Below are 12,077 nucleotides of genomic sequence, written 5' to 3' on the forward strand. Positions count from 1 at the left end.
ATGAAACATCAAATGAAAGCGTACGGGAGGTCACTGCAATCTCTACTGTTCTTAACACTTGCAGCTCTTTTTGAAGGCAAGGAGCCAGATATTTTTTAAATGTTTGGGTGGTTGCCTTTTATTGAAGCCAAAGGCTCCTAACTCCCTGGCTAGCTCATAACTATCTTTAAAACCAGATCAATGATTATACGTTAATTTTGTGCTTCAGGGCTGTGGCTGGTGACCTACCTGAGTCAGGAAAAACATTTTTCCCTGTGTGCAGAGTTAGCCACATGGATTCTGGTAGGCTTTGAATTTTCAAATACAACAGTTGCTTCTGTTTTTAAAAACCTTGTTTAAACAGATTTTAAACCTTCTGTGGTAATGTGTTGATTTCAGTGGAAATTTCTGATGTCTAGCCAAGTCCACATCTGGCCAGCTTGAAGTCTCCAAACTGCTGAGATCAGCCAGCTCTAAAGTCTTCAGGGACTGACTTCTCAGGCTGTTCAGGCTGCTGTTAGGGTAACTGTGTTAAAGAATGTGAGGCTGTCAGAAGTGAGCCAGTATGTGTATGAGGCAGACATACATAACAAAGGTGGAGAAATAACTGGCACATGAAAGCAGATGGATAAGAAGATCCATTGGGCCAACCAAGCCCTTCCTGTTTGGACTCCCTGAAAAATATTTATTTAGTGGTTTTGCTTTGTGGTGGTGGTAGAGCAGAAATACATTTGAAGGAAAGAGTAGTATACAATTCAGCCTTTATTTTCTCTTCTCTCTTAAGATGGGATGTGAGTAGAGCTGTTGTATAGATATCTTTTTTTTTGGTCTTAGATTTTTCAGTGTTAGTGCTACGCCTTGTCATGGTCTCAGGGGAACTTCTAAGCTTCAGAATTTCTCTCTGTCTTGTACTGGATGCTGCAGGAGCATCCAGTAACTCACAGTGATCAGAAAGACACCTTTCCTGAGCAAGCATTTGCCTCCAAGAAACTGGATTTGCCAGAACTCCAATAGCTCAGTGACTATAGCTCCTTAGGCTGGGACACCTAATACTTCCTGAGGGATGATGTTTTACTGGTTTGGGATCACCACTCCTTGGGTCAGTGCCATTGAAATTTCTCTTTGTATTTGAGACCTTTAGAGTTAAAAGATAAATAGTTTATCCTATTACAATGATGAAGTAGGCATTAATTTCTCTGTTTGGAGATAGATACAGAAAATGTATGTGATAACCTGTCTCATGATCTAGCTTGCTTTCAGGGTGATTTCTGTTTGTCCTCAATTCCACGGATGGTCCCGACAGCTGCCTGGGGCAGGGGTCTAGTCCTTTCGGTAAAACTAGTCTGTACGCATTTCTTGCCCCAAAAAGGGTACAGACTTAGCGTGTTGTTTTCATTTGTATCCCCTTCCTCTTGCTGGTTGTGAATTCACCCTTGGGGAACCCTACAGACCTTATCATTTCTAACTGATTCAGCCAGAGTGTCACCTGAAGTCTCTTATAAACTAAGTGTTTTCTGAACAAGTTTTAGCCATTATTAGGAAAAACCTCAGAATGTTCTTCTATACTGTTTGGGCCTTGCAGGGCATAATACTTCATTTATTGTGAACAAATCCATTTAGAGTGCAAGCATGTCTCTTTTTAAAGACATTGTGGATTATATGTTAACTTTTTGTTACTTGACTTTAGAATACTGTTCATTAGGCCAATGTAAATAGGAACAGTGAAGCTGGATCATTAGTAATGCTAAGTACAGGCTAAAATTTATGGCAAATAAATGCATTTTCAGGCCATGTGCTCAGGTCACATATAAGTGAATATTACCAGAGCTGGTAGGATCTGTGACATGTCAATTTTACTCTTCAAATTGGAGGAAAGGCGTGATGGCATCTTGGACATCACATGGACATTTATTTTCCTCAAAATAACCTCTTCAGAGGTGCCCTGTCAAGCATTAGCTGCAATCTGCCTTATGAATAGGGGGAAAAAAAAGAAGACATAAAATAGCTGAAGAGATATCAATTAAAAGGCATTCAAAGTACGCAGTCTTGTGTCAAACCAGAATGATCTTGAAGGTTCTGTTTGCTTAATCACCAGATAAATCTCTCAGGAGGCTAAATGAGCTCCACTGTAAAAAATATGTTCCATAAGGAACTTTAAAGATCTGCTGTTACTGCCTGATGGGGATGAATCCAGAGTATAATAAAATTTAGCAATAGCAAAGCACTCTGATGAATCAAGTTCTAGAAGTCTGTCCTTGTATTTTACACCAGTGCTGGTGGTTATGTGTTTATACTGCGTTGTGGACTTCCAAAAGACTTCACAGGCAAGACATGTCTTTGGTGATACACAGGCAGAACCATAGCAGATGTTTTAAGACAGGCAATGGAGGAAACCTATTTACAGTTGAAAGTATAGTGAGAGGGCAAAGAGGATTTCAGTAGGCGGAATTTCAAGCTGGACTTTGTGTGGGCAGCTATGAAAAACTTGTCTTATTTTATGAACCCAGAAGTTCTTAAATGGCTGTAATTGTTGTGACATACATCTTACCTGAAATGCATTGCCCCCAGCAGCAGAGTGCCTCAATGCTGTGTGCTGTGGAGTTGTTTCAGCTCCAATTCAGAGGCAAGAATAAAACCTACTGAGTAGTTACTGTGGTTTCCTGCAGCAACTGTGTGCTTTATAGAGGCATCAAGCTAATGGTGCAGCACAACTCTTCTTAAAAATTATGAAATTTGCAAGGATAACAGGGTTTGATAATACTGTGTGTCCACAGGCCTATTAAAATAAAATGTTATGGCTTAAAAAGTGCTTAAAAAATGAGACAGAGATGGAAGGAAGTGTTCTTTCATAGTTAGCTTAAGTATATATTCAGCAGCTATCATACCTCTAAAATGTTTCATGTAGTTGCACTGGAAATATTTGTTGGTAGTGCAGGATTGGATAATGAGTTCTGCATTCACTAATATTTAAGCAGATGCTTTGAGCTGTGACTCATGTTTCGAACAGTGGTATGTGGTGCCCGTAGTGTACACAGGCTCGTGAATGCCTTCATTCATGCCCATCTGTTAACATGGCAGTGTGCCCACGTACAAGTGGATTGGTCCCTTTTCTAGAAAGCATAGTGCCAGACTGTTATGAGTTTGGATGGCAAGCTTATCTAACATTGCAAACATTGCATCTCTGTTGCAGGAAATCCCTTCTCAGTATTAGGACTGAAGCATTAATAGGTGACTTGATGTACTAGGTTACCCTGGAGGATATTTTATGCGTTGAAAGAAACTACTGAAACATGGCAGAAGAAAGAAGACTGCCCATCTCAAAGCACAGCAGGATACCGAGAGGAAGCATCTGATGGCTTGTTCCGTAGCAGAATTGCCTAGAGACAGCCCAGGACAGCTATTGCAGTCAGGCAAGGGCAGATGGTGCTGGGCAGTGGAACAGATCAGATGGATCTCTTCGCAGTATCTCCTAGATGCTTGCTAATGGAATTAGCCCAAAAGGCATTATCTTAAATGGCTGTGTCATGTCCTGTATTGAACTGTGCAGAGTACTTGCAGCGAATTCTGAAGTTAAATGAAGTAGGTAGTTTTCCTGTAGAGCTTTTTGGATGAACTGGCACAATTTTGAAAGAAATCTGATTATTTGAAAATGAGAAAAAAATTTAATAATTTTGCATTGCTTTTATCTAAAGTAGGTGACTTTCAACCTAGGATCCATAAGCAGATCATGCTGATGCTGAAATTCTAAGCTCTGTGTCACATTTTGATGTATGTAAAAAGGATAACATCCCTGCCCAGAGCACTTGGAACTAGATGATCTTTAAAGGTCCCTTCCAACCCAAAACTTTCTATGATTCTGCCACTGAGGGCACAAATAAGGAGTTCAAAAGTGAACACTTTGGGACTTTTTTAGCTAAGGTCCTCCTCAAAATTTTTCATGTTTAGGTTTAGGATATGTAGCACTGAAAATTCTGTGTATTTTTAAATATCTTTGTTCTTTGACTTCTGATCTTTTGAGACATTATAGTGTTGTCCATTCTCTCTCAACATGGAATATAGAAAGATGATTGAAAAGTGAAATGAGCTTTTGATCTATTCATGTGACTTTTATGGATTAAGAAGCAAAGTAAAAAGCAACTTCTCTTAAATACATTACAAAATTGTTAAAGCTGGCTGCACAGTGTTTGGCTTAGTCCTCCTAATGCAGATTATTAATTAACATACACTGAAGCAAGTTACTGAAAATAAATGCTTAAGTGCCTTTCTAATCAGTGGAGATGCATATTTGAAGCCTTTAGGCCAAGATTCTGTCCAAGTAACTGAAGTCCTGCACTTCTTCAAGGTTCTTCAAGATACCTGCCTTTATCCATGGGTTATCTATGGAATTCACATTAGCAGGGATGATCTACTAGTCGCCTACAGTGTGGATAGAAATTATAGGCCTGATTTAGGCAGACTGAATCCCTTGGGAGTACTAATTAAAACATTTTTGCCTGGATCTGATGCTCAAGGTGAAGGGCAAAATTAATCATCTTTTTTTCTTTACAAGGTACACAGTAACGTTAATCTGAAAAAAAAAAATAATATTAAGTATTGCTCACTGTTAACATTATAGGACTCTGATAAGGTGGATTTTTTTTTCCTTTAAGGAATCCTTCTAAATGCTGTATATATTTTAAGAAGCAATGGCACTGAACCTATAAAACTAATTACTTGCTCATTTTTTGTGAGGACAATGTTTGTTACACTTTTGAACATGAAGTTGTTCAATGTTAGTTCTGTTAGCACTTTTACTGTCCTACCTGTCCTGATAACAAAAATTTGCTGTAGTGGGTGAGGTGCCTGTATTGACTTTAGCCCTTGTCTTTAGAGAGCGTGTGTGTCCGTTCATCGTGTCAGCTGAACAACTGAGCTGGCTGATCGCTGTGTCAGCAAGCTAAGGCTCTCTTCCATGTCCGTAACTCTCCAGCTCTAAACACACTTGACAGTTAGCTGGTGACCTTAGAAAGTCTTTTCATCCCTGACTCCCCAAGTGGTAGCGTGACTACTGGGACAGTGTTTTGGCAAGGGTAATGATAGCTTAAAACACATTGAGGTTAAAAGCAAACATCTAAATGCATTTGTCCGAATGACAAAGATGAGCCACAGTTTATGAAGTCTCACGCATAGCTGCAGTAACCGGTACATGAACAGGCACTGTTTGACTTCTCTTCTTCTCATTTCCAAACATTCTTTTCCCCAGGTCTTTGTTGTTCAAGGAACAGAAACTGATGTCTAGTATTTAAATGGATTTCAGGAGCTGGCAAAACAGGGGATATCACATTTCCTTATGTACAGTAAATAGGTTTTGTGACATCCATCAGCAAAACCTCTAAGAGTTTTTAATGAGATTTATGCTGCTGTCATGGTCTAATGCTTTATAAAAGCAAAAAGGGAAAATGAATTATTGTCAGATTTTTGGTGGGCAGAGTAGTCTCTTAGAACTTCAGAGGGATTACCTTGTTCTGCTGAGAGAAGCCTGGGTGTGTGGGTGAATCCTCTGCTCACCCTACACTCCTAGCTGGAGCTCAGCAACCCTTTGCTGCATATTGTTTGTCACTTTAAGGCAAGCTTATCTCTGGGAATAACAGTAGGGAATAGGAGTTTGGTAACCAGAAGTTAAAAGAGCCTGGTATGAAACAAAACCAAGACTTCTGTATGTTATGTTTCTTTTTTTGTTTGTTTTTTAGCTAGGGATGGTGAGAGATGGAGTGCAACAGCCCTCCAGATCTATTTAAATCAGTTCGATATTCTCTGCAAGAATGTGGTTCCACTAAGATGAAAAGCTTGAGCATGGCTTTTGGTGTACCGAGCTTCCAGGGCAGTATTTCTGTAGCCCTTGGCTCCAATCCATTAAAGATTATTCAGTTTTAAAATTGTGCCACTAAAATTCACTGTGCTTTCAAGAGACCTAATGCTGACAAGAGCTTAGAGAGGGCAGTCACCTGAATATCCCGGCAAGCCCTGATGGGAATGGGAATGCACATTTGTAGAGTAACCTTCCGAAAAACCTAAGAAGCAAGCAAAACATAGGTATAGTGATTCTTGCTGTTCAAAGCCAGACCACATGCAAGTTACAGACTAATAGGTAGAAATGGATTTTGGCCCTTGGGAGAGCACTGTAGCTGTTCTCCGTCATGTAAACACAGGGAGACACAAAAGGGAACCAAACTTGAATCAAGTCTTACTTCTGCAATGTACTGGACGACTGGGTGAAGGTGTAGTTAAAATGGGTCTGCACTCAAATGGGAAAACAAGAACAGTTTTTGTCAACAGAGGCTTGCCTCTGCAGCCTTTGTGGTGAGCCGCCATGTACCAGCTCACACCGTGCTGCATTTGAAGTGATGTTTTCTTGGTTGATAGCTAGCCAAATGCCTCAGCTGCTCATACAAATGGTTCAATGCAAATCAATGAGATTTTCTAGACACGAGCAGTTAATATTTCAACAAGCAACTGCAGATAAAATTGCTGTGTCAGATTGCATGGCAGAGAGAGCTGTTGCCCTTGTTCAGAAAATTCTATGCCTGAAGAGTTTTCAGACCTTCCCCTTTCAATCATCTGAAAAATTCTGCTTTCAGATCAGTTTTGAAATGTTTGGAGTCTCCGTATGCCAGACTTTTTTTGACGTTGTTTTTCTAGTTTGGAAGAATCAGAGATGGAAAAAAGGGTGTTTTCTACCCCTTGACAAACCTCAGGAGGCAGGTTACTGCTACAGACTTCGCTCTGGTTCTGCAGTTGTCGTAACGTGTATAACTGTATATTAGGATAAGAGGTCATTACTGTCATTCAGGTCTTTCAGCCTGGATCCTTAATTTACACAAGCATGTTCATGCATGTGTGGATGCATTTTGGGTTTCCAGCTGATTTCCCAAGGAGAAGTGGGCTTTTTGCTGCATGCTGTTCCCTTCTCAACATGCAGAATTTGACAGATTCCCAGAAAATGTCTGCCTTGAAACATGTCAGTATAATAACAGTGAAGAAAGCAGATTAAATTTTGCACCATGGTTTGATTCAACAAACCATATTTTTTAAAGAAATAGCTTGATTCTGCTGTTAAAAAAAAAAAAAAACACACAAAAAACCACATGCCAGCAAAGCACAGCAGCTTCTTCTATCTCAGCCCACATGTCTGCCATTTTTGCCCCTACTCTCCTAAATATGTCTGTGTCACCCAAAGGACATAGTCCCGGGCTTTTGGCCAATATCCTGGGCTTGAATTCCCACATAGAAAAGCATTTACTTAGAAAAATAATATCATGTGGCAGCCGGTAGGCACAATACTACCTCTGCTGCCAGAATGTACTGACTCTAAATGAAGCTGTGGCAGATGGCCTGAAATGTTTCAGTGCTTTCTTTCTCTAGACCAGGATTACCCAATTAATTTGTACTACAGTGCATTGAGTTGTTCTACCAGGTTCTGTTCAGTTGGGTGGGATGCGCTGGATCTAGCTTTGTTGGACCAAGCAGGGTCTGCAGGTGGGGTAAGGGCAGGATACAGCCAAATCCCTGGGATCTCAGGCTCCTGGTGGGGCTGGACAAGTGGGAAGGAATATGGGATCATCCCTCAGGACACCAGGGACAGCGTCTGTTGGAACAAGAAGAAATGGACTCCTCTTTCAGATCCTGACTGAGTCCACCATTTGAGCAGCCCTGTTTTAGATAAGGGTGGCATTTTATTTGGTAATGATCCTCTTCTGTGCACTATACCTGTAGAAGTAGCTTTATGTTACTGTTTATTGAGTGCTCTCCTCATGCATGGTACTTAGTAGACAAAGCAAAAGGCTGCTAAGACCTTTCTGTTGTTGCAATTAGAGAAATCCATTAGTGAACAGAAAGGTTATTTTCATTAAGTGGGTGACGCGTAGGGAGATTTGGTATAGCTTAGGGAAAATATCTGGGGAAGATCAAGGAGGAGTCAAATATGACATCAAGATTTTGGGGTTTTGGTCAGAGAGAAGCTGCTACATTTTTAGTGTGGCAGAATATTTGGCAGAGAAAAATTAGCTGCTATCATTTTGCTAGGTTTATTAGAAATTACTTTGAAGTGTAACCTAGTAAATACAGTCCATCAAAACAGAATTAGGCCAGCTGCATATTACTGGAATAGCTCAAGGAAAATGTCCTTGTCTGTTCTATCCTCTTCTCTGGGTACATGTTTTCACTCAGTTAAGAAAAGTCAGTGGAATTGCATTTAAAAGTGTTGTCACTTCACAGTCTGTCACAGGGCTTTTGCCAGCTCCCTTCAAAAGGAGTTGGTGCCTAGAACTGTGCCAGCTGGTTGATCTGATCATCCCATCACTTTACTAGAAAATCTAAATATACAGCAGTACGAGCTGAAATATGTCTGCTGTCCTGTTTTGCAACTATTCTGCATTTGAATGAAGAACTACTTTCACATTAAAGCAGTACTGAAGCTCTCTCTATCTTTCTGTTCTATAGGTTGTCATTTTGTATTTTGAGCCAAGTGTATTTCGCTGTGTTCTCCTAAGATGGGTTCGTCTTCTGGGCTTTGCTACTGTTTATGGAACTGTGACGCTCAAGCTGCACAGGTATTTCACATATTAATTTCCATCTCTGTGGGACTATGTGCGATCTGTGTGGGTACTTAGATGGAAAAGCTGCAAATATCATAAACAAGCGCCGTTTCTGATTTTTAAAACCACTGTGTACTTCTCCTCACTATTCCTGCTCCAATTATATGCTACTAATCCCAGTAGAGAACCACGAATGCAGACAGGATTTGATGAAAAATTTATACATCAGCTGTAAAATTCTGCAAGAACCCCTCTTCACAGAAGGTGAATGTATTTTTCTTGAATATAGGAAATTACAGAAGTTTTTGTAGAGTGTTCAACAGTGTTCAAAAGTTTCCCTGTAAAGTGTTCATAGAGAGATGCTTTCTAAGTGTTTAGATACAGGTGGATAAAACAATACACTATGGCGTATGTACTTACTATGTTTCCTTATGGCCCATTATTCAAGGGCTGCTTTCTTCAGGCAATCACAGCAGACAGGCTACCTGCTCACAAGCATCGTTCGTGCCAGCAAAACTGTGTGGGAAATTCTGGGTTCCGCAGCGTTGGCAGTGCATTCACATGCAATCCAGAGATTAAGATCCAGAGACCCAACTTCAAATCCCACTTCCACAGTCCCCTTAAAAACTGAAGCATTTTCTGGGTATGCTGGGTAAAATCCTAATGCTTTTTCTTCTTTAGTGAAAAAAAATTATGGATACATTCATTGCTTATTAAAGCAAAGAGAGATGTGCTGTGTATATATTGGTACTTGGACATCTTGGATGAAGTAGGTTTGCTCATAATTTTATCTTACTTTCATTACTGTGTTGGCACGTTAGATAAAGGAGGTTTGATACTGTGCTTGTAAACTGAATGAGGACTGAGAATATCTTGTGTTTCATGGTGCACTATTGGCCTGTCACATTTTAGGTTTAAAACCCTGTTTTCCCATTGAAATACAGCCTCTTCTTGCAGCTCCCCTTTATTTGTGTCCCTGGTTACAAGTGTACGCTTGGTAAACTCTGTATAATGCTATGTCTGGCCATGTCTTTGCAGTGAAATTCATCCAGAAAATCCCACAACCTCATGGTGTTTTCTGGAGTGAACAATGTCTAATGCAAAAAGAACAACTAGAGCACTATAGAAAAGCTAGAACATAACTGGTGACTTTGCTTGGATGGTTCGTTATCTATAGCTCAGATATGTAGAGAAACAGCCTAAGACTATGGAAGACTCACATGTCATTGCAGTTCTGCTACCCTAACAGATAGTTTATATGATTTTACTTGATCTGAGGAAGCAATATCCTGACAGGGCAGTTGATCTTCCGCTTATATGAAGTGAGGACAGGCTGCAAAATTGGTCAGTCTTGCATTTCTGCTTTGCTCATTCAGCTGTTCAGTGTTACTTGGCACCTGTGCTGACAGGGTCAGCAGAAGGGAAAAAGACTGAATAAGAAACCAAGAACGAACAACATCCTCATCCTTGATCAGCACAAAACAATGAAGGGTAGCAGTAGACTGCACTGTATCAACAGGGCAGCAGCCAGAATTTGAAGGAAGTGATTATTATTATTCTCCTTTACACCTAAGTTTTGGACACTCCCAAGACGTCAACTTGAGCAAGTTCTGTGAAGGGCCATCAAGATGGTCAGGGGTTAGAGCACTTGCTTTGCAAGGAGAGGTTGAGGGAATGGGGCTTGTTCAACCTGGTGGCATTGGAAGGACCTAACAGCAGCTATCTGACCCCTACAAGGAGGTTACTGAGGAGATGGAGCTGTGCTCTTTACAGCAGTGTGTATTGGCAGAACAAAAGACAATGGCAAGTTGAAATCAGAGATTTAATCTTCATACAATGTAAATTAGCATCAGAGCCAATGTTTTACAAGGAAAACATTTTCACTACCAGGGTAATTAAGTAGTGGAGCTGGTTGCCCATGAAGTTTCAACATTTTTCATGCTTGGAGGTTTTCAAGACCCAGCTGGATAAAGCCCTGAGCAACCTGGTCTGAATTCAGTGTTAAGCCTGCTGTAAGCACTGGATGACCTGAAGTAATTCCAAACTGAATAAGTCTGTATTTGTTTGTGAAATGTGAGGAGGAAAAAAACCCCCTATTTCATATATTAATCTAGAATTACTTTCTCTAGGAAGCTGTCTTTGTTCTCCACCCAAGTATCCTGACCATTTGTTTCCTACATTCATGACATTGTGGTCATATTTTAGTACTGAATATTTCAGTCAGAAATGTGCCTTGCAAAAGAGAGTCTATTTAGATATAAAGTTTATTATATACATTTGCAAAAATGTTGGTAATTAGGAATAATTTGATGCTAATAGAAATTTGACAGAAACTTTTGGCAGCTCTAATTTAATCCAGTCATTGCAGGGTTGAAAGATGTCTTGCTGCAGACACCACAAATACTCACAACGAGCACTGGTTCCCTCCTGCCGGTAACCTGTGACTTGCCTGAGGGAAGAACTGATTGCTAGCAAGGAACCTGTGATTTTTCTGAGTTTAATGGGAAAACTAGTATTAGGTAAAAGCAGCCAGTAACAATAACCAGAAAGTCTAAAGCTGTGTTTCTCAGCAAATGAGGTGCTTGGAGGAGTACTGGAGCATGAAGGTTATCCAAGGGCAGGTAGGAAGCACTGGAAACACTTGTTTTCTTTGTGGCTTTCACCCCCCCCAGCTCCCCACTTCCCAAGGAGGTCTCTGAGGTTTCATTAGGGTCAAGCATCAAGGAGAAATCAGAGAAGTGTAGCCAAAAGCAGATGCTTAAGGAAGAGTAAAAGACTGAGGAAGTCGTGTACTGATTCACTCTTTGAACAAAGTCGCAGTCAGTTTCCACAGTGCTTCATGTTAAATTGCCTCTTTCTTATTCATTGTGCTTTTTAAAAATAATGAGCTGATGCTTATGGGGGTGGAAAGATGGGGGTAAGGAAGTGAGCTTAAATTTAAGAAATCTAGGTGTAGAGCCATGAACATAAAACTCAATACTTGCCTCAGCAATTAATTCTTCAAAAATAATTCTTTCAAAAAATAATGATGGTTCAGTTTTAACCTTCTGGTTTTACAAGAGCTGCTGATGTTGCCACCTTTCACTGTGTTTCTGTGACTGAAGACTGTGTCCTTTTCCAAGCCCTGTATTTTATGAACAGGTTGTCTCATTATTTTTAATATTTTGTGAACTTCTGCCATCTTGGTGTCAGGATTAATAGAAAATCCTTAATTCAGGATTAAATCATAATGGAAGAAAGCTATGGGTATGTACATAGGGACATACAGGAGAATGAAAACCAAGAATGGGTTGTCTAGTTTGTAGGAGTCTCCATTTCTTATATTACTAAGAGAAAAAGAGGAGACTGAGGAAATGAGAACTGAAAAGGTATGGAAAAGGTAATGCTCCAGGTATGGAAAACAACACAATGACGTACAATGGCTTTTTTGTAAGGTGGGATGGGTATGTTAGTGGGAGGACAAGAAGATGTTAACACTATGAGGCAATTCTGCGCTTCATGTAAATGCTGTGCTAAGATTACATT

The 12,077-nt window shown here is 40.2% G+C and overlaps 1 protein-coding gene across 2 annotated transcripts in view; it reads left to right on the forward strand.

The window, feature by feature from the left end:
- The window catches only part of GPR158 (G protein-coupled receptor 158), a 210,278-nt gene that overhangs the window by 143,757 nt on the left and 54,444 nt on the right, over positions 1 to 12,077 (forward strand). For both annotated transcript variants that reach the window (XM_005233875.3, XM_027781744.2), the window contains exon 6: positions 8,458 to 8,567. In XM_005233875.3, coding sequence (XP_005233932.1) covers positions 8,458 to 8,567 — 110 coding nt within the window. The remainder of the gene's footprint in view (positions 1 to 8,457; positions 8,568 to 12,077) is intronic.

Source organism: Falco peregrinus, chromosome 5 (genome assembly GCF_023634155.1).
Source record: "Falco peregrinus isolate bFalPer1 chromosome 5, bFalPer1.pri, whole genome shotgun sequence".
Lineage (NCBI taxonomy): Eukaryota > Metazoa > Chordata > Aves > Falconiformes > Falconidae > Falco > Falco peregrinus.